The sequence below is a fragment of the Epinephelus lanceolatus genome, chromosome 22, assembly GCF_041903045.1.
Source record: "Epinephelus lanceolatus isolate andai-2023 chromosome 22, ASM4190304v1, whole genome shotgun sequence".
Classification (NCBI taxonomy): domain Eukaryota; kingdom Metazoa; phylum Chordata; class Actinopteri; order Perciformes; family Serranidae; genus Epinephelus; species Epinephelus lanceolatus.
Genome location: NC_135755.1, coordinates 35,643,444 through 35,668,338, shown reverse-complemented (window position 1 = coordinate 35,668,338; position 24,895 = coordinate 35,643,444). Strand labels below are relative to the sequence as shown.

The 24,895-nt window shown below is 40.0% G+C and overlaps 2 protein-coding genes across 4 annotated transcripts; one reads left to right on the top strand and one right to left on the bottom strand.

Moving 5' to 3' along the window:
• Positions 1-288: 288 nt before the first annotated feature.
• Positions 289-7,440, bottom strand: trmt10a (tRNA methyltransferase 10A). Of its 3 annotated transcripts, none has more exons than XM_033651873.2 (8): positions 7,360-7,440; positions 6,968-7,155; positions 5,117-5,285; positions 4,966-5,037; positions 4,815-4,889; positions 3,661-3,810; positions 3,464-3,569; positions 289-1,131 (listed from the first exon to the last, which is right to left on the bottom strand). In XM_033651873.2, exons 1-8 carry the CDS (start codon positions 7,408-7,410, stop codon positions 944-946), a joined length of 999 nt encoding a protein of 332 aa, XP_033507764.2. In that variant the 5' UTR covers positions 7,411-7,440; the 3' UTR covers positions 289-943. The 3 variants fall into 3 exon arrangements, with proteins under 3 accessions (XP_033507764.2, XP_033507765.2, XP_033507766.2); XM_033651874.2 differs by having other exon boundaries at positions 292-1,131; positions 7,378-7,435; XM_033651875.2 differs by having other exon boundaries at positions 292-1,131; positions 7,328-7,430.
• Positions 7,441-14,953: 7,513 nt separating this feature from the next.
• mblac1 (metallo-beta-lactamase domain containing 1) lies at positions 14,954-23,693 on the top strand. Its single transcript, XM_033651830.2, has 2 exons — positions 14,954-15,428; positions 22,176-23,693. The coding sequence occupies exons 1-2, from the start codon at positions 15,009-15,011 to the stop codon at positions 22,413-22,415; spliced, it is 660 nt and encodes a 219-aa protein (XP_033507721.1). The 5' UTR covers positions 14,954-15,008; the 3' UTR covers positions 22,416-23,693.
• The last annotated feature ends 1,202 nt before the right edge of the window (positions 23,694-24,895 follow it).

Genomic DNA, 24,895 nt, shown 5'->3' with positions numbered 1-24,895 from the left:
AGTAATATAAAAATATAACGAGTTGCAATAGTCGAGGCAGGGATAACTCTCTCCAGGTCAGAGGTACAGAGATTTGATCTGAGTTTGGAGATTGTGTGCAGCTGCATGAACCTTAATTTTACAACTTGACTGATTTGTTTGTCAAGCTTCAATTCCGAATCAAATATGACTTGAAGATTTTTAACATGACATTTAAGTGCTGTGGTCCAAATAAAAGAACTTAAGTTTTACTCTCATTGAGCTGGAGAAAATTTGCAGCCACCCATGATTTGATGTGGTGAAGACAGTTGAGTTCAGTTACTTTATTGCTCAAAGCTCAAAGGGGAAGTAGATCTGCATGTCATTCACATAACAGTGAAAAGATATGTTTTTGAATAATGTGCCCTGATGGAAGTCAATAATTTCATAACTTATCTATAATATAAAAACTCCTTTGCAAAATTGGGTAATATTCCCCTGACTTCTATAAAATTCTTATTTTTTTATATTGTGGTACTTTCAAAAACAACATAATATTCCAAGAATTTCAGGGCCATTGACAATAATGCTCATCTGTTGACATTATCCTTCATTTTTTATCTTTATTCTAAATGAATCCATTAAGCAACAGTTACAGCTTTAGCGTTGATATTAAAAAAAAAAAGAATGAAAATTATTAAAATAAAAAGTATAAATTATTTTCTGTAACAACAGCTGTACATTCTGCCAAAAATTGTAGCAAAACTGAAACCTCCATTAGCTATTCAACAAGTTATACCCAATCACAGGAGGCACAAAGTAAAATTTTTAATAAATAGCTGTTAAAAAAACCCCTTAAATTTCAAAGAAACAGATGCTTAGTGAACAGAAACATATCTTTAAACACAGCCTCAGCATCAACATATCCAGACGCTGTCCCAGAACAACACTTCTGAACTTTGAAGTTGTCCATTTGAACTAAGTTTTAGGCTCTTTTCTCAGTTTGGTCCGATGTGTCAGGGTCAGACTCAGAGTCTGAATACTCCCCTTCTTTTTCCTGAGTAGTTGTTTCGTCTTGGTCAACAGCCACAGCTCCTTTCCTTTGAGGTAGAACTGTGAAGAAGGCCTCCTGCCAGCTACCCCTCTCTAGGTATGCCAGGATGATCTCAAACACTGACAGAGGGACCAAAGCACATTTTAAAAACCAAATATAGGCAGTGGGAGTCAAAGCAGTAAGGATCCAACCTCTTTCCACAGAACAGCCATGAATAAGACTGGTCAACTGATCCTTTGATAAGCACAGCTCCATCAGTTACATCTGCTACACCTGTCAAGGCTTTTTATTGTTTCCAGTAGGGCTGCACGATATCAGGATGCATGCCATATGCGATAACACTGTTGAATATTGCAATGACAATATGACACACGATAAGTAAACAAATATTGAAATAAACAGTTTTAAAGTCTTTCTGCTTTAGGTTCACTCTGCTAATAGAGACCCTAGACAGTGAACGGCCTATGCACACTGAATTAAACAAAATTTTGTTCTATGGTTGTAATTATGGTTTTATTCATGTATGTTGAAAATGTATCTGAAAGCTAAATAAAATTCCAAATCTGAAAACTTCACAAAACCACAGACTGCATATGTATCCGTATATATACAGTCTGTATACATATCTCACGTTAAACTGAGTTTAGAGAGCACCAAAATCATCTACCCAGAATAAGGTCAGTCAGATGTGATATATGGTTGTGATGTGTGATCCCATAAAATTTATAAGATATAAGTTACTACTAATAAGATACTGTACAAATTTATTAGTTCAACATTTTGAGAAATTTGCTGATTCTCTTTCATTCTGCAAAGCTTTTATGTTTTGCTTCAATGTTTTATGCTTTTCACTTATTGAGACTATGAACAAAACAGGAAACAAAAAGAAACTGACCTTGCGTGAAAATGGCAGCAGCCGGTGAAAATTAGGGTGGGCGATATGGCCCTAAAATAATATCAGGATATTTCAGGGTATTTTTGCCATAACGATATTATTAGCGATATAACAAATTAGTAAAAAAAATATATTTTCTTATAAATTTAAGAACATAGAATTGAAACACAATATGTGATACAGTTTTATATGTCAGCCTAATAGTTTGCCTGCAAATACATTTAGTAAAAACTAAAGAAAAATTATCTCTCATTTCTTTAGTTTGTGAACAACAACAGTAACTCAGAGTGAGATTCAGATTCTGAATACAATATAGTACAAAACAATAATTCTAACACAAATTACACATTTAAACATTTCCCAAATACAAAAAAATGTATTTGGGAACTGGAGTTGGAGAGATAAAAACTGTACAAGATAATGTTTATGTAACCTAAATGAACAAGAAATATATCTTCTGAATGTCTCTCCAATACTAGTAGCAGAGCCGTTACTTAGCCGTTAAGCTTATCAATACTACTGTCTTTAATAATTTGAGCCTGGGGCCTGTTTAATACCAGGTTTCGATACCCATCCCTAGTTTCCACTGACTCCATCAGCACACCTTAAATTTCAGTATGACAACTTTGACCATACCATTAGTTTGTATTGTCTCTCTTGAATGACACACAGTTTTAGTAATTAGTGGATCTTCAAGCATTTAAAAATACACATTAATTTCATCTGGATTATGCAAACTGCATATATTCTAATCCTCACTAAAAAAAAGCATTGCTGACCTTTGTTCCTGTGGGCTACAGCAACACTAAGCCCCTGATCTTGCCTGAGAAGGACTAAATGCACAAATCTGCTATGTTTTAAAACTTCAATCAAGAGAGACTCACTGCAGCCTTTGCTATTTTGCTTCGAAAATGGCGGCTTGCAACCTTGTTCTGTGGATGATAAATGAGGTGCAGACTTTCATCTGTGTCACCAGTGAAGACAAAATACAGGGAGTGCTGGATGGAGCAGTGAGTGACACCAACCCCGCCCACATTTAAGAGTATTGTTTGTGGTGGAAACACTAAATGGACCTAGGGCCTAGGTACCATGTCTGAAGGATTACTTTTCGTTCAAAAGGTACTATACCGTAAAATGTTTGGTGGAAACGGGGCTTTTGATATATTGTGCAGCCCTACTGTGGATGTGTCAGTTCTGAAAAGGGCTTTTTAATAAAATAACCTGTAACCCCACAAAATAATGGTTACAACTGTAGGTAGAATGCTACTTAGGCAGATATGCTAACATTTGCAACTAACATTAAAGAAGAAACACTGCTTAATCCCTTTGTTACACTTTTGTCCCATTTTTCTGGTTTTGGAATGGCCAAAAAACAACATAACTGTACAAGGTCTTTATATACAGAGTACTGGACATGTAAACAGAGAGAAATCTGAAGCTTTAAGAAGCTGCTGTGTCGAGCTATGGTGACTAAGCTATAAATGGACACCACTGCACAGCAGAGGCTCAAAACTCATAATATCAGTCTCATATTTTGATCTGATACTAGCCCTTACCATGGTTGACTGCCAGAACTTTCCGACTGTTCATCTTGACAAAACTGCTCAGAGGAAGCTGAGCGTGGTCAATCCCCAACTCCTTCGCCCTCTCAAAGGTGATACCCTGCACACAAAACCCAGACAGAATCTGACAAACTGCCCTAAAATCAGTTAGCAGGAATACAACCAGCAGAGTGTTGTGAAATCAGACAGACCTTATGATGGTTGTGGTCCACCAGGCCTCCTATCACATAAGCCTTTTTGTGGTCTAGCTCTTCCAGCACGTTGGGAGAGTCTGACGTAAGGTACACCAGCTCCTCCTTCACCATAACTTCACTGTAGTGCTCCATTTTAATGTTGATGTCCTGCACTCAAAAGCAGCACAAAAATATACCCACAGTTAGAAAATCTGTACAATGATATTAATACAAGTCAAAGTATATCAAAAAAACATTTATGCAAATGAAGGCAATTGCTTTCAAATTGCAAGGACCACCACAGTCTAACTGTACTGTTGTAATAAAGTTTAATAAAATACTGTTATAATTAAGTTAAAGTACTGTTATCATAAAGTTAAATAAAGTACACTTATAATAAAGTAAAATAAAGTACTGTTGTTATAAAGTTAAACAAAGTGCTGTTATAATTAAATAAGTCAAATCGAAACCACTGTGCTTTTATTTTAAAGCACCTGGCTCTTCTCGGGCAGGAAGTGTTGATGTTTTGCTGTGAAGCTTCCAGTCAGAAGTCAGATGCTAGCAGTTAGACGAAAGTTAAACTGTTGCTGCTGTACCTTTAAACATGAGGATTTATTCACTGTGAGCTGTAAACACACTAACAGCTCTCCACTTCATTATTAATAATATTTGCAGGTTGCTCTGGTGCTCCAGGGTCTCAACATGTGACTAAATAGTCACGGTCTACAGCCCTGCAGGCACTCAGTGTATATCACAGCGTAGATAGATTCTGCCAGCAATAAAATTACTTTTACTTTGAAACCCTGGACTTCACAAGTTTTTAGTTTTGGTCATATGACCAGAATTTGTGAAATTAAAAAAACTCTTGGGTTCTGCTGCATCTATTTTCATCTATTTTCTTTCCAACTGTCCATAATGACTCAAACAATGCCAAACAGGGGCACTCTTATGAATCAGTGTACATGTGTAGGAGCTCTTTAACATCATGGCACTTTTTTCAGTGCCTTAAGTCAGATACTGATGTTCATTTGGGCATGACATAATAACCCCAAAACTCAGTTGGACAGCCTGCTTGAAGGAACTTGTCCCCAACAAAGGCAGACTGAAAAGAGTTGCTTGGTTGTGAAAACTCAAATCTGTGTAAATGTCATTTACTGTAGCATCATGCTTACCTTCCAGTTTACCCATCCTTTGTCCTTTTCATCCATGCTCTGTTTCAGCTGTCCTCCCAGGCTAGTGAGATAAAACTGGAGAGGTGAGAGTAGTTGTTAGACATCACACAGGACTGTCTCTGCTGTTTCATGTCAGCCAGTAGTCACTGACCTGCACCGGGTGCAAGGCTCGTCTGTTCTCAGCATAGCACCGCTGGATCTGTTTGTGAAGCTTCCGTACATCCTGAAAACACAACAAGATTATTGATCAGGAAAGTCAGTACCTCGATTCATATCTCAGTATGGACCGCAGAGCTGTTCACCTTTATCAGCATGAGGTTATCGAAGCTGCAGTCCACCACCAGCCTCAGTGAGCTGGGAGTCACGTCTCTCCTTGGACGTTTCCTAACATTCAGGATCTCTCCTCCCTTCTCCTCCTGATGATTGTCCCTCTGTAAGCGACGCTGCTGCTTTCTCTCCTTCCGTCTCTGCCTGCAACAGAAAGCACAGGACAGATAAATGTGGGCCATGATACGACAGCATGCTGCAGACTCACGCTTTTTAGTCATATGTCTAAAGTAAATACACACTCTGTGCTGTAATTATTATTTCTGGAGTATATTCTACTTGTTACTGGGTTGGATCAATTCATTGTTGGTTTTGCATGTTCCATGAGATTTGTTAGAACAGATTTTCTTATACTAATAAAATGCTGACTATTACCAGACTCATGGTGTGATGTTTGCATAAAACATGTGTAACATGGATATTCATTAGGGGTGGGAATTGCCAGAGGACCCACGACATGATATTATCAGGATACTTAGGTCACAATACAATATTGTGATATGCTGAGTATTGTAATAAAATATTTTGTGATAGATTGCAATTTATTACCTTTATTCTTTTCAAATGCAAATTATTTCCCAAAGGGAAACTTTGTTAACATCAGTTTTACCTCATAAGATAAAGTTTTCAGTCCATTCATTGACTTAAATCATTTTTATTGCAGCAAAATGTGATGCAAAGCAAATCTTTGCACACGAGGTAGGTGATGGACTGTGTTATTTTCTTAGCTCTCTCAGAATTGGATGGAAGTATGTACGGTGTTGGTTGATTTTTTGGCAGAGCGTTTAGTTTTCCCGGAGAATTTTATTCTCATATGACACTGCTTGCAAATCACATAAGTGATATCCAAGTGCACCTTTCCTTCCATGTTAAAAAATCTGAAATAAGTCCAGACCTCTTTGTTTTGATGAACTTCCTGCCAAATGCTGCTGACTGAGACCTCTGGTGACCTCACCAGGAAAAAAAAAATATCTGCACCATCTAGTGGAGTGAAAAAGCAATTGATTTTATTATTCTAGTACCAAAAAATGTGGATTTGCAAAAAATCATTTATATGATAAAATATTGATTCCTGGCATCTGTGTATCGATACAATGTCTCCATGTAAAATATTGTGATGCTATGATGACTGGCAAATGAAACACTGGATGACAAACATGCAGCAGTCAGCAGTTTCAGTTCATGTTATGATAGTGATAATGGAGAAGATTTTTAAAAACATTTTAGGTGCACTCATTTTAAGGATTTACATTATTATAACAGACAGAACTGATGACTGGAACTACAAGAATATAGCTCCAATTGTGGAGATGCATGACAATATTGGCATGTCATCGGTATCGGCCGATATCAGCTTTAAAATGAATTATCAGAATCGGACAACATGCTTTTCTTATTTTGCACAATGAATGAATATTACATATAGTGAAAAGCACGGTATTTCATGTCTCCATCTGCTGGTGGGCCATCATGATAAGAGTATGCATGCATGCATAATATGTCAATTCTGTTACAGAAGAGACTTGATATTCACTAAAGTTAGGTTGGGAGAAAAAAATGTATATATATCGTTAATAAGTTGTTACATATCGGCATATCAGATAGTGACAAAAACCCAATATCGTGCATCAATAACAAATCGTAATAATCCAGATTTTTCATCACTGCTGACTTCTACTGTACCTGGCCATTTAGCAGAATAGATTTCCACAATGCTTAAAGAGGTCCAACAGCACATATTAAACCAATAGACTGCGAACCTCGGTGTCTGAGTCCATCACTGACTTTGACAGTGGTACGGACAGCGTTACAATGAGCGAACTTACTTTCGCAGCTCCCTCTCTTCTTCCCATTTCTGCTGCTTCAGAAGCTTCTTCCTTTGCCTTTTGGACACATTTTGGTTTTGTGCTGCAGCGTCTCCATTACCGCTCTCTGTCTTCTGACTCATCTGACTGTCTCCATTCTCATTTTCCTGCTGGGCTGGAGCTTCACTTTTCACGCTGTCATCGGCCATCTGGGAAGAGAAGAGAAGACTGATGTCTGCTGCCTAATGTTGCTCTGTCAGCTAGCTGTTGATGTTAGCGCGTCGGCTGCTCTGTACAGAAAGCTAACTGGCAGCATTTAATATCACAGTTCTTAACTATAATTTAACTCAGAACGAAACTCTTTTAAAAGCCCTTTAATACCCAGATATCCAACCACAGACAGTCAAACCAACCGAGAAAATCAACTCAACAAATTCGTTTAACTTGACCACACACTTCCACATGGATGTTATGTTAGCGCTAATATGACGTCATCGAACCGCGCCAGCTACATCATACTTTTTTTAAACTTTATTTTTAACTTTGTATTAACAGTTTTAACACAGTGCACTCAGTGATCAGTACATTACAGTACATAATTAATGATCAAAAATTATAAATGAAAAATAATGAGACAAGGAAGCACAGACTTCAGTAAACTGATGCAACTGTACAAAACCAGACAAAAATAAATAAACAGTTTGTATGAACACACACATGAACACACAAACAGTGGTTTACCTTATTAGTTATGAAGTTATAAGATTTGCACTAAGCCATTAGTTTTAATTACATATTTTTAAGTTTGATATTATTTTAAGATATGTATCTAGATCTGATTTTTTTTGAAAGTAGGATATGAGTGAAATTTACTGTATGAATATACAATTATGCTAAAATATATAGCCTAGCAAATTAATTATATATTGTTCATTATTGGAGAAATTTGGATTTTTGAATATTATTAACAAATCAGGTTCTTTGAGTGAAATGTTATTGCCAAAATTTCTTTGGATATCCATACTGAAAATCAGTCCAGGGCCCTATTTCAGAAAGCAGGATTAGTGAAAACTCTGAGTATGTTGAGCCTGAGATGAGGGGAACTCAGAGTTTCCCAGCTCAGGCTCAGTCAACTCAGAGATTGGGATTATGCTCAGTTTGTTGAGCCTGCTCTCTGAAATAGGGCCCAGAAGATAGTCATATAACAATAACAATAATAATAATAATACATTGAAGGGCACTTTTCATGGTACTTAAAGACACTTTACATCAGTTAGAAACTATCATAAAATAGAATACAGTAAAATACACACATCATTAACACATTAAAAGCGGTTTTGATAAGATGAGTTTTGATGATGGATTTGAACTGGGAGAGGTCAGAGCGATCTTGAATGTGTTTGGGGAGAGAGTTCCAGAGGGAGGGAGTGGCTATGGAAAAGGCTCCATCGCCCCAGGTCCAGTGCTTGGTCTGGAGATGTGGAGTCAGGAGTTTGGCATCAGAGGAACAGAGACTACGGGAAAGAGTGTGAAGGTAGAGCAGGTCGGTGAGGTAGGATGGGGCCTGGTTATGGAGGGCTTTATGAGTGAAGAGAGAGACGTTGAATTGGATGCATTGTGGGACAGGGAGCCAATGAAGGTTCTGAAGGACAGGGGTGATGTGATAGCAGGATCGGGAATGGGTGAGCAGACGGGCAGCAGAGTTCTGGATGCATTGGAGCTTATTTAGGACTTTGGATGGTGTTGAATGCTGTCACAGTGAATTCTGGATGTGATAAGTTCATGGATGAGAGTTGCGGCAGCAGAGGGGGAGAGTGATGGACAGAGATGATCTATGTATTTTTAGTTTTTTTAGGAGGCAAAAGGCAGTACTGGTGATGTGATTGACATGTTTTTCGAAAGAGAGGTTGTTGTCGAAAATGAATCCGAGGTTGCAGTTGTGTGGGGAAGAATGCAGAGTGGAATTGTCAGCGGTGAGGCAGAAGTTGTGAGAGGTTTTGGTGATGGGTTTGGGACCGATGATGATCATGTCAGATTTTTCGAAGTTCAGTTTGAGGAAGTTGGCTTGCATCCAGGACTTGATTGAAGCAGGTGGTCAGAGTGGACAGAGTTTCAGTGGTGATGGACATAGTGGAAATATAGAGCTGGATGTTATCAGCATAGCAGTGGAAGTTGAGACTATGGCTGCAAATAATGTTGCCAAGGGGAGCGTGTAAAGGATGAACAGGAGGCAACCAAGCACCGAACCCTGGGGGAGGCCTTGGGATAGAGGAGCAAGGGAAGAAGTGTAGTTGTTAATACTGATAAACAGATGCCAGTTTGTGAGGTATGACCTTAGCCAGGAGAGGGCAGTACTGGTGATGCTGAGGGAAGATGGGAGGCAGGAAATGAGAATTGTGTGGCTGTGTTTCAAAGGCTGCTGTAAGATCAAGAGGGATAAGAATTGAGAGGTGACCAGAGTCTGTGGCGAGGAGAAGGTCATTGGTGAATTTGAGGAGGGCAGTTTCCATGCTGTGCTGTGAGCGGAAGCCAGATTGAAATGGTTTAAACAGGTCATTGGAAGAGAGGTGGGCTTTAAGTTGCGAGACAACGGCACGTTCCAGTATTTTTGATGTAAAGGGGAGCTATGAGATGGGTCTGAAATTATTCATGTTGGCAGGATCAAGTCCAGTTTTTTGAGGATAGGGGTGACAGCAGCCAGTTTGAGTGTTTGAGGGACTGAACTGGAATTAAAGGATGAGGTGATCATTTCTGGGATGATTGAGGAGACGGCAGGGAGGCAGTCCTTAAAGGATAACTTCGGTATTTTTCAACCTGGGCCCTTTTTCCCCCATGTGTATGTGTGCGTATGATTCATAGGTACAACTCGTTCTAAAATTTCAGTTCAGTATTGAGGGAGGCGGATGCAGCCGGCAGCCGCGAAACGAGCTGAAACAGTAATGGGGGCAAATGCGTCCCGTATAAGTTTGTGCATTAAAAGTGCTTTTTTTCACCACTGACCAGTTCAGATCGACAGTGTTATCCGCCTCCCTCAATACTGAACCAATTTTAGAACGAGTTGTACCTATGAATCATACGCACACATACGCATGGGGAAATAGGGCCCAGGTTGAAAAATACAGAAGTTATCCTTTAACAAGTGTGGATGGGAGGGGTCAAGAGCACAGGTGGAGTTTTTTATGACATCCATTGTTTGATTTCTTGTGTGCATTGTTCTAGATTAGTCAGTTGATGAGAGGTGTCAGGCTTGATGGATATGTAGAGCTGAGTATCATCTGCATAAAAGTGGGAACGCAATTTATATATATTTTATTACCATTGTGAAGAATCTGATAGATAGATGCTCTGAAAACTTTAATTTGTTTATTGATAAGACGAGGAAAAAACTTGGCTTCAGAGAGATTTATCTCTGAAACTATGAATACTTTTAACTAAGGCAAAGGGATTTTCTCGCCTTACCTATGCAGCTATCCCCCTGTCTGTAGACAAGCAGCTCTGTAATGTCATTGATGAATTATTATTCAACTTTATTTGGAAGAGCAAGACACACTTTGTAAAAACGTCTGTGATTATGAACACTTGTGATTCTGGTGGTCTAAATTTTCTTGATTTCACTACTCTTAATAATACCTTTAAAGTCAATTGGATAAAACAATCTCTGCATAGTCCCACATCCACTTGGAACTTCATACCCAAATACGTTTTCTCTACCATTGGAGGTCTTGTATATGTTCTTCTATGTGATTACAAGATAGAGAAACTCCCCCTAATCCTGTCAAATTTTCATAAGCAAATGCTTTTGGCATGGTCATTAATTTATAAACATAACTTCTCCCCACATAAATGTTTCATTTCGAATAATCAGCACATCAGATATAAAAATAAATCCCTATTCTTTCAATCATGGTTTAATAACAACATCATTTTAGTAATCCAGCTACTCAATGATGATGGAAATTTGCTAAATTATTCTGAGTTCCTCCAAACATTTGGTGTCCCTGTTACCCCAAAAGAGTTTGCCATTGTAATGGATGCTGTTCCCTCTGGTATCCTAACTCTGCTAAGAGGGGCTGACAAGCTGGTCTGTTTACCATCTCTGGACCCCACATTAACTTCAGTGGGTCACACATGCTTCTCTGTCACACCCAAAAACAATAATTGTAATATTAGATCATTATTTCAGACAGACATCATCAGTTCCCACTCTGCTGTTCAATACTGGACTGGTCTTGTTGGTGACCTGCACTGGACCAATGTGTGGAACCTCCCATACTAATAAAGTGATGGAGGTGTCTTCTAAATGATTTCATAGATACTACCCTGCCAAGCATTTTATGTTAGAATTTAAAGGGCCACTGTGTAAAATGGGTTGAAAACCGCTGAAAACAGTGACATCAATGGTCAAATTCTAAATTGCAGGGCTCACTCGCTCACCCCTCCCGTCGGGTAAATGACGGTGGCCTTGTAGGGACAAAAGCCTTGCGCAGACACGAGTTTTTCAGGAGCAGGTCTATCTAGCGACGAGGTAAATGTTTATTTAGAAATCTAAACCATGTTACGATATTGTAATGAATCCCTCACGAGCAGGAGACCGGAGTAGCGTTCGGGAAAAAGGCCAGTTTATTTGAGCACTCCAAAAACTCCGGTAACACTCCAGGGGGTAAAAGACTCCGTCCCAAACTCTGACTCTTCTAGCGTAACACACACACTCCATACACACATACTCGTTTACAATACCTAGCGGGCACCCCCTCCCCTCTCTGCTCCACCAGTCTCCAGCCCGCACACTGACTGACAGCGTAGCCTGTAAACAGAGCTCAGCTGTTTATTTAGCCTAGCAATATCTCCGGACTATAGTAGCTGCAATGGACGACTTTGAACGCTATTTTGAAGAGTTTCTTGTAGCGGACACAGACCCAGAGCCATACCTGTTTGAGCCGGAGCATACAGATGAGGAACTTGGATGCTGAGCGGGCGAGAAGAGAGGCTGAATCCTTCGCTCCCATTTTGCTGCACAGAATGGGATTCGGTGCTACTGCTACCATCGTTGGGGAGATATATCATCAGGAGGAAAAGCGCCGCAGAGAGTGCATCACAAGGAGTGAAGTCGCGTCTTCTTTTCCTCGCAGATGGCGGTTCGGGTTCATTCTCTCCTGTTGCGTGGTAAGTGTGGTCCATTCACAAACTTTATAACTAAAAAAACCTTTCACTACTCTCTATCGACGAACTACTAACACTCTCTGCTGTTTCCTCCTCCTTCTTCCTTCCTTCCGCTGTCTTCGTTGGTTTATTTATACACTCGAAACGTGTTCTCTGGCTGGCTGGATTGTCCGCACGGTCTGCCATACATACATGGCGGCGCAAGATGGCGACCTCTCTAAAGCAAGGCCCTTGCTATACAGTACAGGCCAAAAGTTTGGACACACCTTCTCATTCAATGCGTTTTCTTTATTTTCATGACTATTTACATTGTAGATTCTCACTGAAGGCATCAAAACTATGAATGAACACGTGGAGTTATGTACTTAACAAAAAAAGGTGAAATAACTGAAAATATGTTTTATATTCTAGTTTCTTCAAAATAGCCACCCTTTGCTCTGATTACTGCTTTGCACACTCTTGGCATTCTCTCCATGAGCTTCAAGAGGTAGTCACCTGATATGGTTTTCCAACAGTCTTGAAGGAGTTCCCAGAGGTGTTTAGCACTTGTTGGCCCCTTTGCCTTCACTCTGCGGTCCAGCTCACCCCAAACCATCTGGATTGGGTTCAGGTCCGGTGACTGTGGAGGCCAGGTCATCTGCCGCAGCACTCCATCACTCTCCTTCTTGGTCAAATAGCCCTTACACAGCCTGGAGGTGTGTTTGGGGTCATTGTCCTGTTGAAAAATAAATGATGGTCCAACTAAACGCAAACCGGATGGGATGGCATGTCGCTGCAGGATGCTGTGGTAGCCATGCTGGTTCAGTGTGCCTTCAATTTTGAATAAATCCCCAACAGTGTCACCAGCAAAACACCCCCACACCATCACACCTCCTCCTCCATGCTTCACAGTGGGAACCAGGCATGTGGAATCCATCCGTTCACCTTTTCTGCGTCTCACAAAGACACGGCGGTTGGAACCAAAGATCTCAAATTTGGACTCATCAGACCAAAGCACAGATTTCCACTGGTCTAATGTCCATTCCTTGTGTTTCTTGGCCCAAACAAATCTCTTTTGCTTGTTGCCTCTCCTTAGCAGTGGTTTCCTAGCAGCTATTTGACCATGAAGGCCTGATTGGCGCAGTCTCCTCTTAACAGTTGTTCTAGAGATGGGTCTGCTGCTAGAACTCTGTGTGGCATTCATCTGGTCTCTGATCTGAGCTGCTGTTAACTTGCGATTTCTGAGGCTGGTGACTCAGATGAACTTATCCTCAGAAGCAGAGGTGACTCTTGGTCTTCCTTTCCTGGGTCAGTCCTCATGCGTGCCAGTTTCGTTGTAGCGCTTGATGGTTTTTGCGACTCCACTTGGGGACACATTTAAAGTTTTTGCAATTTTCCGGACTGACTGACCTTCATTTCTTAAAGTAATGATGGCCACTCGTTTTTCTTTAGTTAGCTGATTGGTTCTTGCCATAATATGAATTTTAACAGTTGTCCAATAGGGCTGTCGGCTGTGTATTAACCTGACTTCTGCACAACACAACTGATGGTCCCAACCCCATTGATAAAGCAAGAAATTCCACTAATTAACCCTGATAAGGCACACCTGTGAAGTGGAAACCATTTCAGGTGACTACCTCTTGAAGCTCATCGAGAGAATGCCAAGAGTGTGCAAAGCAGTAATCAGAGCAAAGGGTGGCTATTTTGAAGAAACTAGAATATAAAACATGTTTTCAGTTATTTCACCTTTTTTTGTGTGTTCATTCGTAGTTTTGATGCCTTCAGTGAGAATCTACAATGTAAATAGTCATGAAAATAAAGAAAATGCATTGAATGAGAAGGTGGGTCCAAACTTTTGGCCTGTACTGTATATATATATAAAAGCATAATTATAAGGCTACGAAAACCAAATGAATTTTATTTTATAGCGATTATACACTTATATAAACATATTAATGGGTAGAATATTCAGATTCAGATTCAGATTTGACAATAAACCATGCCAAATATTACACACTGGCCCTTTAAGAAAGATATTTGTGTGGACTGCTCATTGTGTGAGTCTGAACCTGAAACAATGTTGCATTTGTTTTGGCATTGCCCCTTTACTGCCACCTTCTGGGCAGAAATAACCCAGTACATTACGGCCAAGATTGATTTTTTTTTTTCTGTGCTGGAAAGACGTAGGCTAGGTACTGTTCGGTCTCCACAACAACCAAAGCAAAGCAAAAAACAGTTGTTGATCATCTTAGGGAAATATCATATTCACAAGGCCAAATTTACTCATTCAAAACCTTCATAACCTTCGAAAAGGAGACTGAACAATACATCCAAAGCATAGCCTATCTGACTCCTAAAACAAGAAAGCTGCAAAAACTTTTACTTTGTCCTCATCATCTGATATCTTTATTTGAAATTCCCCCGACTCTTTTTTGAGTGTTTGTATGTATTAATAACTCCGCTGTTGTTATCTTCAATAAAGATTAAATAAAAAACAAAAACAAAACAAAAAAACACAGAGATGGAATGTTGAAGGACGTGAAGTTATAGCCTATGTAAAAACACAGCCAGAGCCTCTCTTCTGCGATGTATTCCATTTTATATTAGAAAGTCCATGCGGTTCGGATGCTGCTGGTTGTTGTAGAGTAATTTGTAGGCTATTTTTGTCTTTTCCGTATTTATGGCTCAGTCTTTTTTTCTCTCTCTTGCCTCTGACCCTTGAGCTGCCGTGTCGTGTGTGTTCTTAATAAAATCCCCGTGTGGAAATTGAATCAATAAAGTGTTATTTTACCTAAAAACTTTTACTTCCTGCCATGATCATGCACACTCCGGTCCAGCAGGTGGCAGTGTGCGCCTGTCCTGCTGATTTGCATCTAACAGTGAAAGTAGATGTCTATGGCTGTAACTGCTTGTCCATGCTGAGATGTCGGGGACAGACAGTTCAGTGGCCTGTGGACAGTTTCAGACTGTCCCCCTGTCAGAGCTGGACTTCCCCGGTCAGCCGTACTCCGTGACCGTCCTTAAAGCCGGATACTGTCTCCCTCAAACCGACGGTACGTTTAGAGCCGACGGGACCATCACCCTCATAACAGGACCCAGGACTATTCTGGTGGACACCGGAGGGCCGTGGGACCGGGACTTTCTTCTAACGACACTGAAAGAGAGGGGTCTGGAACCAGGGGACGTTAACGTGGTGGTGGGGACTCACGGACATTCAGACCATGTAGGTAATCTGAGTGTTTTTCCAGCAGCAATGATGATTGTGGGATATGACGTCAGTGAAGGGGACACATACCGTCCCAACCAGCTGGCAGAGGGACAGGCGTACTCCATTGATAAGCAGGTAAGATAACTGAGTATAACAGTAGTTTAAGTAGGCCGAAGTCGTCCACTTTTTCTCATTAGCTTGAACACATTTGTCCCTTCAGAAGTCTTCAAAACAGACCTAAACTAAAAGTCACTGTCCAAAATTCTAGGCTACAACTTAAAAAACATGCATCAAGAGAAAATATTTTTCCACCAAACATTACAACCTGTGGTCTAATTTTATTTTCGCACCACACAATGGACAACAAAATCCAAAATGCAGCTATCAGTGTGAACTGCTTCAAATTTTTGCTACACCAGTAAATACTTTGCATTTACATTCTAGTCTAGTCTCCCTCCACAATAGGCTATAGATCAAGAGGCTACTGCTTGGTTTGAGAAATTTGCATTTGCTAAATAAATAAAATAGTTACATTGTGTGCCCAAAAAAGGCAAGCAAGCATATCCAGCATATTCTTTTCTCCAAAGTTTTTACTAGAGATAATAAACCCTGATGCACTCTGCACCTGTATTTTATTTTATTTATTTATTTTATTTTTTTTTTTACACATTTTCAGATGCTTTGTTTAAATGTAAAAAAAGGGAGACAGATATTTTCTGAGAAAGCCTTCATTCATTTTATTATATTCATCATTCATTTGTTTGTGTATTTGGTCTCTTTGATTCATGCTTGCAAACGGCAACACAGATGTGGCATCTTTTAACTGACTGAAGACTTGTGCAAAGGAGTGTCATACACAGGTGCATTACAGATTCATAATTGTGCAAGTAATTCTTATCAGATCTTGGGGTCTTTCTATGAGATCTTTGTTAAAGGATAACTTTGTCATTTTTCAATCTAGACCCTACTTTTCCATGTTTATGTGTCAGAGAGACTGATGTGAGCAGTAATATTTCAAATTGATCCAGTATGTAGCAGCTGGCAGTTGCAGGATGGGCTGCAGTGTGAGCATATGGGGCAACTGAACACTGTCACTGTATCTTCATTTAAAGTGGTTATCTTTGACACAGACAGGCTCAGATCATTATTATTATAAGTGGCTTATGTATCTCTTTACCTTTCAATTGAGCTGGGGTCTCATATAAAACAGTTCCTAGGAGCCATACTTGGAGTGTAGGGTGAAGTGAGGGTGACTGGGACACAAGGTCAAATGGGGCAGTATAACTACAGGGTTTATTTTCTCACCTGATGAGTGAAAAAAAAATAAAGAAAAATTTTGATTAGCCATAGAGTGCCAAAGTCACGCCCCTTCCAGTAGAGCTCATGGGACCTTAGGTCAGAAAAAATATGAATGGCAGTGAATGGGGAGAGCAATATTATCTTTTGTTCCCGTTTGAGTTGCGACATGAAATCTAAATATGTTGTTAATGAATTTAAAACATAAATTTTAAGGTCAAGAAAGTCATACTTTGTGGTAAAACTGTTGAGATATAAGCTTTTGAAAAAAACGTAATTAGAAAAACTACACAGGAGGCGGTCGCGTATGTGACGTCATAGCTTTCGCTCACTTCCTGCAGCTTGGAGTGACTGCAACCTGGCACAAAACACACAGACATCTTCAATCATAAATCGATTAATCATAAAACAGTGGAATTTCAGCGGGGAGGCCAAGCTGCAGGAAGCGAGCGAAAGCTATGACATCACATACGTCATACGGTCAATAAAGTCATACTTTGTGGTAAAACTGTTGAGATATAAGCTTTTTAATTAAAAAGACTCAAGAGTACACAGGAGGAGGTCGTGTATGTGATGTCATAGCTTTCGTTCGCTTCCTGCAGCTTGGCAGGAGATACAAAAGATAATATTGCTCTCCCCATTCACTGCCATTCATATTTTTTCCAATCTATGGTCCCATGAGCTTCACCGGAAGGGGCGTGACTTCAGCACTCTATAACTTTGAAACCATGTAATCAAAATTGCATGCTCTCATTGGTGTGACATCACGTAGATGGGTGTGGCAAGATATATAGGAAGCGGAAGTTGACCCTGCAGTGCATGAGGCAAGGAAAATGACACAAGCTTTAGTTAGTTTTCATCATAAGATCATAAAATTGACATATACAGTACAGGCCAAAAGTTTGGACACACCTTCTCATTCAATGCGTTTTCTTTATTTTCATGACTATTTACTTAACAAAAAAAGGTGAAATAACTGAAAACATGTTTTATATTCTAGTTTCTTCAAAATAGCCACCCTTTGCTCTGATTACTGCTTTGCACACTCTTGGCATTCTCTCGATGAGCTTCAAGAGGTAGTCACCTGAAATGGTTTTCCAACAGTCTTGAAGGAGTTCCCAGAGGTGTTTAGCACTTGTTGGCCCCTTTGCCTTCACTCTGCGGTCCAGCTCACCCCAAACCATCTCGATTGGGTTCAGGTCTGGTGACTGTGGAGGCCAGGTCATCTGCCGCAGCACTCCATCACTCTCCTTCTTGGTCAAATAGCCCTTACACAGCCTGGAGGTGTGTTTGGGGTCATTGTCCTGTTGAAAAATAAATGATGGTCCAACTAAACGCAAACCGGATGGGATGGCATGTCGCTGCAGGATGCTGTGGTAGCCATGCTGGTTCAGTGTGCCTTCAATTTTGAATAAATCCCCAACAGTGTCACCAGCAAAACACCCCCACACCATCACACCTCCTCCTCCGTGCTTCACAGTGGGAACCAGGCATGTGGAATCCATCCGTTCACCTTTTCTGCGTCTCACAAAGACACGGCGGTTGGAACCAAAGATCTCAAATTTGGACTCATCAGACCAAAGCACAGATTTCCACTGGTCTAATGTCCATTCCTTGTGTTTCTTGGCCCAAACAAATCTCTTCTGCTTGTTGCCTCACCTTAGCAGTGGTTTCCTAGCAGCTATTTGACCATGAAGGCCTGATTGGCGCAGTCTCCTCTTAACAGTTGTTCTAGAGATGGGTCTGCTGCTAGAACTCTGTGTGGCATTCATCTGGTCTCTGATCTGAGCTGCTGTTAACTTGCCATTTCTGAGGCTGGTGACTCGGATGAACTTATCCTCAGAAGCAGAGGTGACTCTTGGTCTTCCTTTCCTGGGTCGGTCCTCATGTGTGCCAGTTTCGTTGTAGCGCTTGATGGTTTTTGCGACTCCACTTGGGGACACATTTAAAGTTTTTGCAATTTTCCGGACTGACTGACCTTCATTTCTTAAAGTAATGATGTCCACTCGTTTTTCTTTAGTTAGCTGATTGGTTCTTGCCATAATATGAATTTTAACAGTTGTCCAATAGGGCTGTCGGCTGTGTATTAACCTGACTTCTGCACAACACAACTGATGGTCCCAACCCCATTGATAAAGCAAGAAATTCCACTAATTAACCCTGATAAGGCACACCTGTGAAGTGGAAACCATTTCAGGTGACTACCTCTTGAAGCTCATGGAGAGAATGCCAAGAGTGTGCAAAGCAGTAATCAGAGCAAAGGGTGGCTATTTTGAAGAAACTAGAATATAAAACATGTTTTCAGTTATTTCACCTTTTTTTGTTAAGTATATAACTCCACATGTGTTCATTCATAGTTTTGATTCCTTCAGTGAGAATCTACAATGTAAATAGTCATGAAAATAAAGAAAACGCATTGAATGAGAAGGTGTGTCCAAACTTTTGGCCTGTACTGTATATATGTATATACACTGCTCAAAAAAATAAAGGGAACACTAAAATAACACATCCCAGATCTGAATGAATGAAAAATTCTTATTAAATACTTTGTTCTTTACATAGTTGAATTTGCTGACAACAAAATCACACAAAAATTATCAATGGAAATCAAATTTATTAACCCATGGAGGTCTGGATTTGGAGTCACACTCAAAATTAAAGTGGAAAAACACACTACAGGCTGATCCAACTTTGATGTAATGTCCTTAAAACAAGTCAAAATGAGGCCCAGTAGTGTGTGTGGCCTCCACGTGCCTGTATGACCTCCCTACAACGCCTGGGCATGCTCCTGATGAGGCGGCGGATGGTCTCCTGAGGGATCTCCTCCCAGACCTGGACTAAAGCATCCGCCAACTCCTGGACAGTCTATGGTGCAACGTGGCGTTGGTGGATGGAGCGAGACATGATGTCCCAGATGTGCTCAATTGGATTCAGGTCTGGGGAACGGGCGGGCCAGTCCATAGCATCAATGCCTTCGTCTTGCAGGAACTGCTGACACACTCCAGCCACATGAGGTCTAGCATTGTCTTGCATTAGGAGGAACCCAGGGCCAACCGCACCAGCATATGGTCTCACAATGGGTCTGAGGATCTCATCTCGGTACCTAATGGCAGTCAGGCTGCCTCTGGCGAGCACATGGAGGGCTGTGTGGCCCCCCAAAGAAATGCCACCCCACACCATTACTGACCCACTGCCAAACCGGTCATGCTGGAGGATGTTGCAGGCAGCAGAACGTTCTCCGTGGCGTCTCCAGACTCTGTCACGTTGCCCTCCTACGGCCTCCTCCACATCTCCTGATGTACTGGCCTGTCTCCTGGTAGCGCCTCCATGCTCTGGACACTACGCTGACAGACACAGCAAACCTTCTTGCCACAGCTCGCATTGATGTGCCATCCTGGATGAGCTGCGCTACCTGAGCCACTTGTGTGGGTTGTAGACTCCGTCTCATGCTACCACTAGAGTGAAAGCACCGCCAGCATTCAAAAGTGACCAAAACATCAGCCAGAAAGCATAGGAACTGAGAAGTGGTCTGTGGTCACCACCTGCAGAACCACTCCTTTATTGGGGGTGTCTTGCTAATTGCCTATAATTTCCACCTGTTGTCTATTCCATTTGCACAACAGCATGTGAAATTGATTGTCAATCAGTGTTGCTTCTTAAGTGGACAGTTTGATTTCACAGAAGTGTGATTGACTTGGGTTACATTGTGTTGTTTAAGTGTTCCCTTTATTTTTTTGAGCAGTGTATATATATTAGGGGCGTAATGGTACACAAAAATCTCGGTTCGGTACGTACCTCGGTACACAAGTCACGGTTCGTTTTTTTTTTTTTCGGTACAGTAATGAAAAAAAAAAAAAACTATTAAATATCTTTTACTTATTGGTAACCTTATTAAAACATACCACCACAGCAGTTAACTCTTTTTACACAATTTTTGAATGAAACAAATATATATAAAATCCTGCTTTTTCACATTGTTTGAATGAAAATAGAAATATAAAAGTGAAAAATAAAATCCTGCTGTTTTTTTTAACACATTTTTTGAATTGAGTTTTACTCAATTAAAATAAAACGTATAGTGCAGCTGGTCAGCTTTAAAGCCTGCTCAGATTCAGTTTTACTAGGAACTTACTTAGCTTTCCCACTTTGTTAAAGTGCAGTAAACAAAACATGCTTATATCTAAAGTGCAGCTTAAACAATTTTACTCAACTCTAATGGCGTTGGTTATTTCTTTAGCGCGATGGTCAGGGAAACGCTCTTTCTTTTTAAACAACAACAATATCGTAGTTTGCACCAGATTGCTTTTTCTAGTCGTGCCGGTTAACGTTCAAACTTGGGTGTTGTCGTTTTAGATGCGTTAGCATGTTAGATGTGTTTCCAAGTACATACCCGACCGCTGTTCTGCAGTGTCGGCACACTGCTTTTGTCTTGTCAACTTGTTTATTTCCATCTTCGTATTTTACCCTGAAACCAAAGTGTTCCCAAACGGAGGACTTAAGGTTTGCGGGTGGGTCTTCAGGTTCGTCAGGCTTACGGTCGGACTCGGTCCGTCACTCAGTTATGTCCGTCGGGGAACTATATATTTTAAATGGTTCGGCTCGCAAAAACGGAATTAAAATAAAACAAAATAAAATAAAATAATATCCTGCGGCCAATAATTCGGTACAGGGTCGTGCCGAACCAAAAGTCGCGTACCGAACGGTTCGACACAAATACATGTACCGTTACGGCCTTAATATATATATATATATATATATATATATATAGCACAAACCTTTTATGGAAACATGATTATACTGCTCTAACCTTGCAATAGAGATGCATTGTGTATGCTCTGTATGCTCCATAAAATAATCAACCATAAAATCATTGGATTTTTCCAGGTGCTTTTTGCAGGCCATTTTTGCTAGCTGGACTGGCCAGCTTGCAAAAAGCACCAAGTTTACACTAATACACTATCCAAGCCAAACCCTACACTTATCCTCAACCTCTTAACCCATCCCTAACAAATCCTTATGAGCATTTTTAACCTCAGCTAAATGTGTTCTCTTTTTAAACTTAAACATTTTTTTAACCAAATAAAATGTATTCAATGAATTTCAGATTTCAATAATTTTTACACCTCAATTAAATGTGTTAAATGAAATTTGGTGGTAGAGAATTAAGGGAGAGTGTGGAAGGGAGGGGGTTGTCACTACACTGAGGAAAGACAGCTTTATATTGTACAAATTGTGGATGGACCTCAGAAATTAAGTTTAACAAAAATGTACATGGAGTCTTAATTCATAATGATGAACAGGAAAAGAAAAATGTGCATGTTAAATGATGTCAAAGTATGAAATAAATTGTGCAACAAATATGTTCATACACATAAATCATCTTAGGAATTTTTGACTCCAGTTTTGAATAAAAAACATATAACCACTACATGCGTGTGTGTGTGTGTGTGTGTGTGTGTGTGTGTGTGTGTGTGTGTGTATATGATGAAAACGAAGAGGAGTCAGATTTTGACGGAGCTTTGTAGCCTCTTGTGATGTTCTGGTGGTTTTCCCCTAGGCTTTGACAGTGTCTCCCCTCTCCCACAGGTAACTGTAGTCCCCAGTCCAGGCCACACAGGACAAGATGTCAGCGTCCAGGTGACGGAAACCTCAGCGGGCACAGTGCTTGTTGCAGGGGACTTATTTGAGTGCTGCTCAGATGAAGACAGCTGGCGGGATTTGAGTATGAACACTGCAGTGCAGGAGGTCAACCGCCAGGAGGCACTACGTACCGCTGATGTCATCATACCGGGTCATGGACTCCCATTTAGAGTCCTCAGGAACTGATTAGCCAACCTTGAAGATCCATAGTCCTTTCTCTCTGCAGGCGGTTTGACTTGTAACAGCAGGAAAAGCACATGTGAAACTGAATGGGTTAACAATGACTCAGTTCTATCAAGTGTCCATTAAGCCATGACAGGGAGGTGGCATGCATGATACCAGGACTCAGGATCTAGCTTACGTAAATGGAAAGCAGTGATTTTTAATGTTGTCACTTACAGCTGGGCTTTTCCTGCTGCGATAATCTTAAATTTCTACTGTGGAAAGGTCTACACTGGGTTATATAAGGATATGACTTGACTGAGTGTAGGTGGAGTTTTACAACTTAACTCGGTTGTTGTAATTCCAACCAAAGTTCACACAGGGTCAGCTTACTCAAGAACACTACTTATCTGTAAACATTAAAATTACAGATATACTTTCAGATATGAGTGAAATGTATGTGTTCTTCATTGAATAAAATATATTTTAATACAGATATATTTTACTACTGTGCTCAACGTTCATAGCATCAGACAACACTGAAGACACAGCATGAGATCCAAATCTAAAAACAGAAGACTCCTCACCACTAGAATTTAGAAGAATGGCTTCTCTCCCATTCCCAAATGAATTCAAAGGCTTCAACAATTGTGTAATACTAGGTTTGTTTATTATCTCCACCAGATGTAAGCCTGCAGGTAATTTCACATACTACAGGACCCATCAGCCTAATGTTTTGTGTACACATTTATGACAGTATGCTCATGGACCTCTTGTACTTGCAGTGATTTATAATTATTGAAAAAAACTGTTTTATTGAATGTTTTATACTGCCACTGACTGTTTAGTCCTTTTGAGCAACCAGTTGGGGCTTCAAGTCCTCAGCCAAATCACATAGTTAAAGACATTTCTGGAAATTGTCTCAGCTCAAAACAAGAAGCCTTTCTGAATCCGCAGGTCACATTTTAGTCTTCATTGTGGCTCAAAAACCGACATCCATTGAAAAGTTTGGTCTCATTTTGAACTAGAGCATCTGCAGACTTACTCCATGGCTGATGTAATATGATTCACTAAAGTTAGGCAAGATACAAGACAAAAAAAAGAAGAAAAGTTTGTTATCTTTTTGACTGAAAGGGAGCCTGGTGGGACAGAGTGGCAGCGATCAGCTCTGGCGGCCTCCTGGCAGAGATCTGCACTCTATTGAGTGCACATTTCTAAGTTTTGTAATGTTTTTAAAAAGAAATTGGTAAACCACATGATGTTCTGAAAAAGTGGTTTAATAAACCTGAAACACAAAGTTGACACACCCAGTGTGTTGTGACTGACTTACTTTTTATGTCCAAAGAGGGACACATTCTCAGCTATTCTTAAAGGGGAACACCACCCAACTCAAGATTTCCAGTGTGTTATTTCCATGGCCTAGGAATGTTAAGTCAATATTGGTGACCATGAATATTATACTTCTATTACTACTATTCAAATAATTTTATTGGCATGAACAAAGATACTGTATGTTATTGCCAAAGTATTTCGTAAAAAAAAAATAAGTACATGAATAAATGAATATGAGTAAAAATAAAAGTAATCATATTTTACCTGTTACAATCATTCATTAATTTTATATGTATTTATGGCATGTTGATTTTCTCCTTTTGGTAATAAGAGTGCTGCAGCTAAAACAATAAGGGTACATCAACAAAAATGGTTGTTGGGTTTCATATTAAATGTTTGTAATCATAATATTTTCCCAATACACTTTATTTTAAGGGCACTCTTACCAAGATAAGAAAATAAAAGTCCTATGTTAACAGTCTACAGAGAAGAGGGAAACATAAGTTTTAAATTTGAGGAACAATTTAAAAATGCATGAATTTAATTATATCTTTTAGAATAATTATAATAACTTGGTCATTAAATTGGTGGAATAAAGAAATACTATTAGTTCCACTGATCCCAATTACTGTAATTTAAGTTACTTCGCATCCCTCTGCTAAATAATGGTTTAAGGTTACTCAAGCACTGTACTAAGTACTAAATTGAGGTTTAGTTACTTTATAGTACTACTTACTTTATAATTTTTGCACACAAACCATATGAACAACAAATCTCTCTCTCTCTCTCTCTCTCTCTCCCTCTCTCTCTCTCTCTCTCTCCATACATATATATATACACATATATAATTAGAAAATTGATCAACAACTATTTTGTATGGAAAAAACATTTCATGGTTTCACAACCCATTCCCTCTCTGAAGTCGCAGAATCCTGGTGCTTGGTCAGTGACTTCCACGTAGGTATGATACACAGCCGGTGTCAGTGTGTAATGGTGCCTGAAGGTGTCAGGGGAAATGCAGCCAAAAAACAATGTATATTAAGGGGGTGAAAAGTCAGAGTAGGGTGGAAGTGAGGAGTGGTGGATGGGTTCAACAACCACTAACTTCTCACCCAGGAGGCCAGTGTTTGCTCCCCTAAGAATGTAAAGCCAAACCCTGGTATTTTTTTCTT

Coding starts and splice junctions, on each gene's coding strand:
- trmt10a (XM_033651873.2), bottom strand. CDS start 7,410: ATGTGGAAGTGTGTGGTCAAGTTAAACGAATTTGTTGAGTTGATTTTC. Junction 5,286..6,967: donor GAAGAGAGGGAGCTGCGAAA/GTAAGTTCGCTC, acceptor TTTCTGTTGCAG/GCAGAGACGGAAGGAGAGAA. Junction 1,132..3,463: donor AGTTCTGGCAGTCAACCATG/GTAAGGGCTAGT, acceptor TCCCTCTGTCAG/TGTTTGAGATCATCCTGGCA.
- mblac1 (XM_033651830.2), top strand. CDS start 15,009: ATGTCGGGGACAGACAGTTCAGTGGCCTGTGGACAGTTTCAGACTGTC. Junction 15,429..22,175: donor CGTACTCCATTGATAAGCAG/GTAAGATAACTG, acceptor CCTCTCCCACAG/GTAACTGTAGTCCCCAGTCC.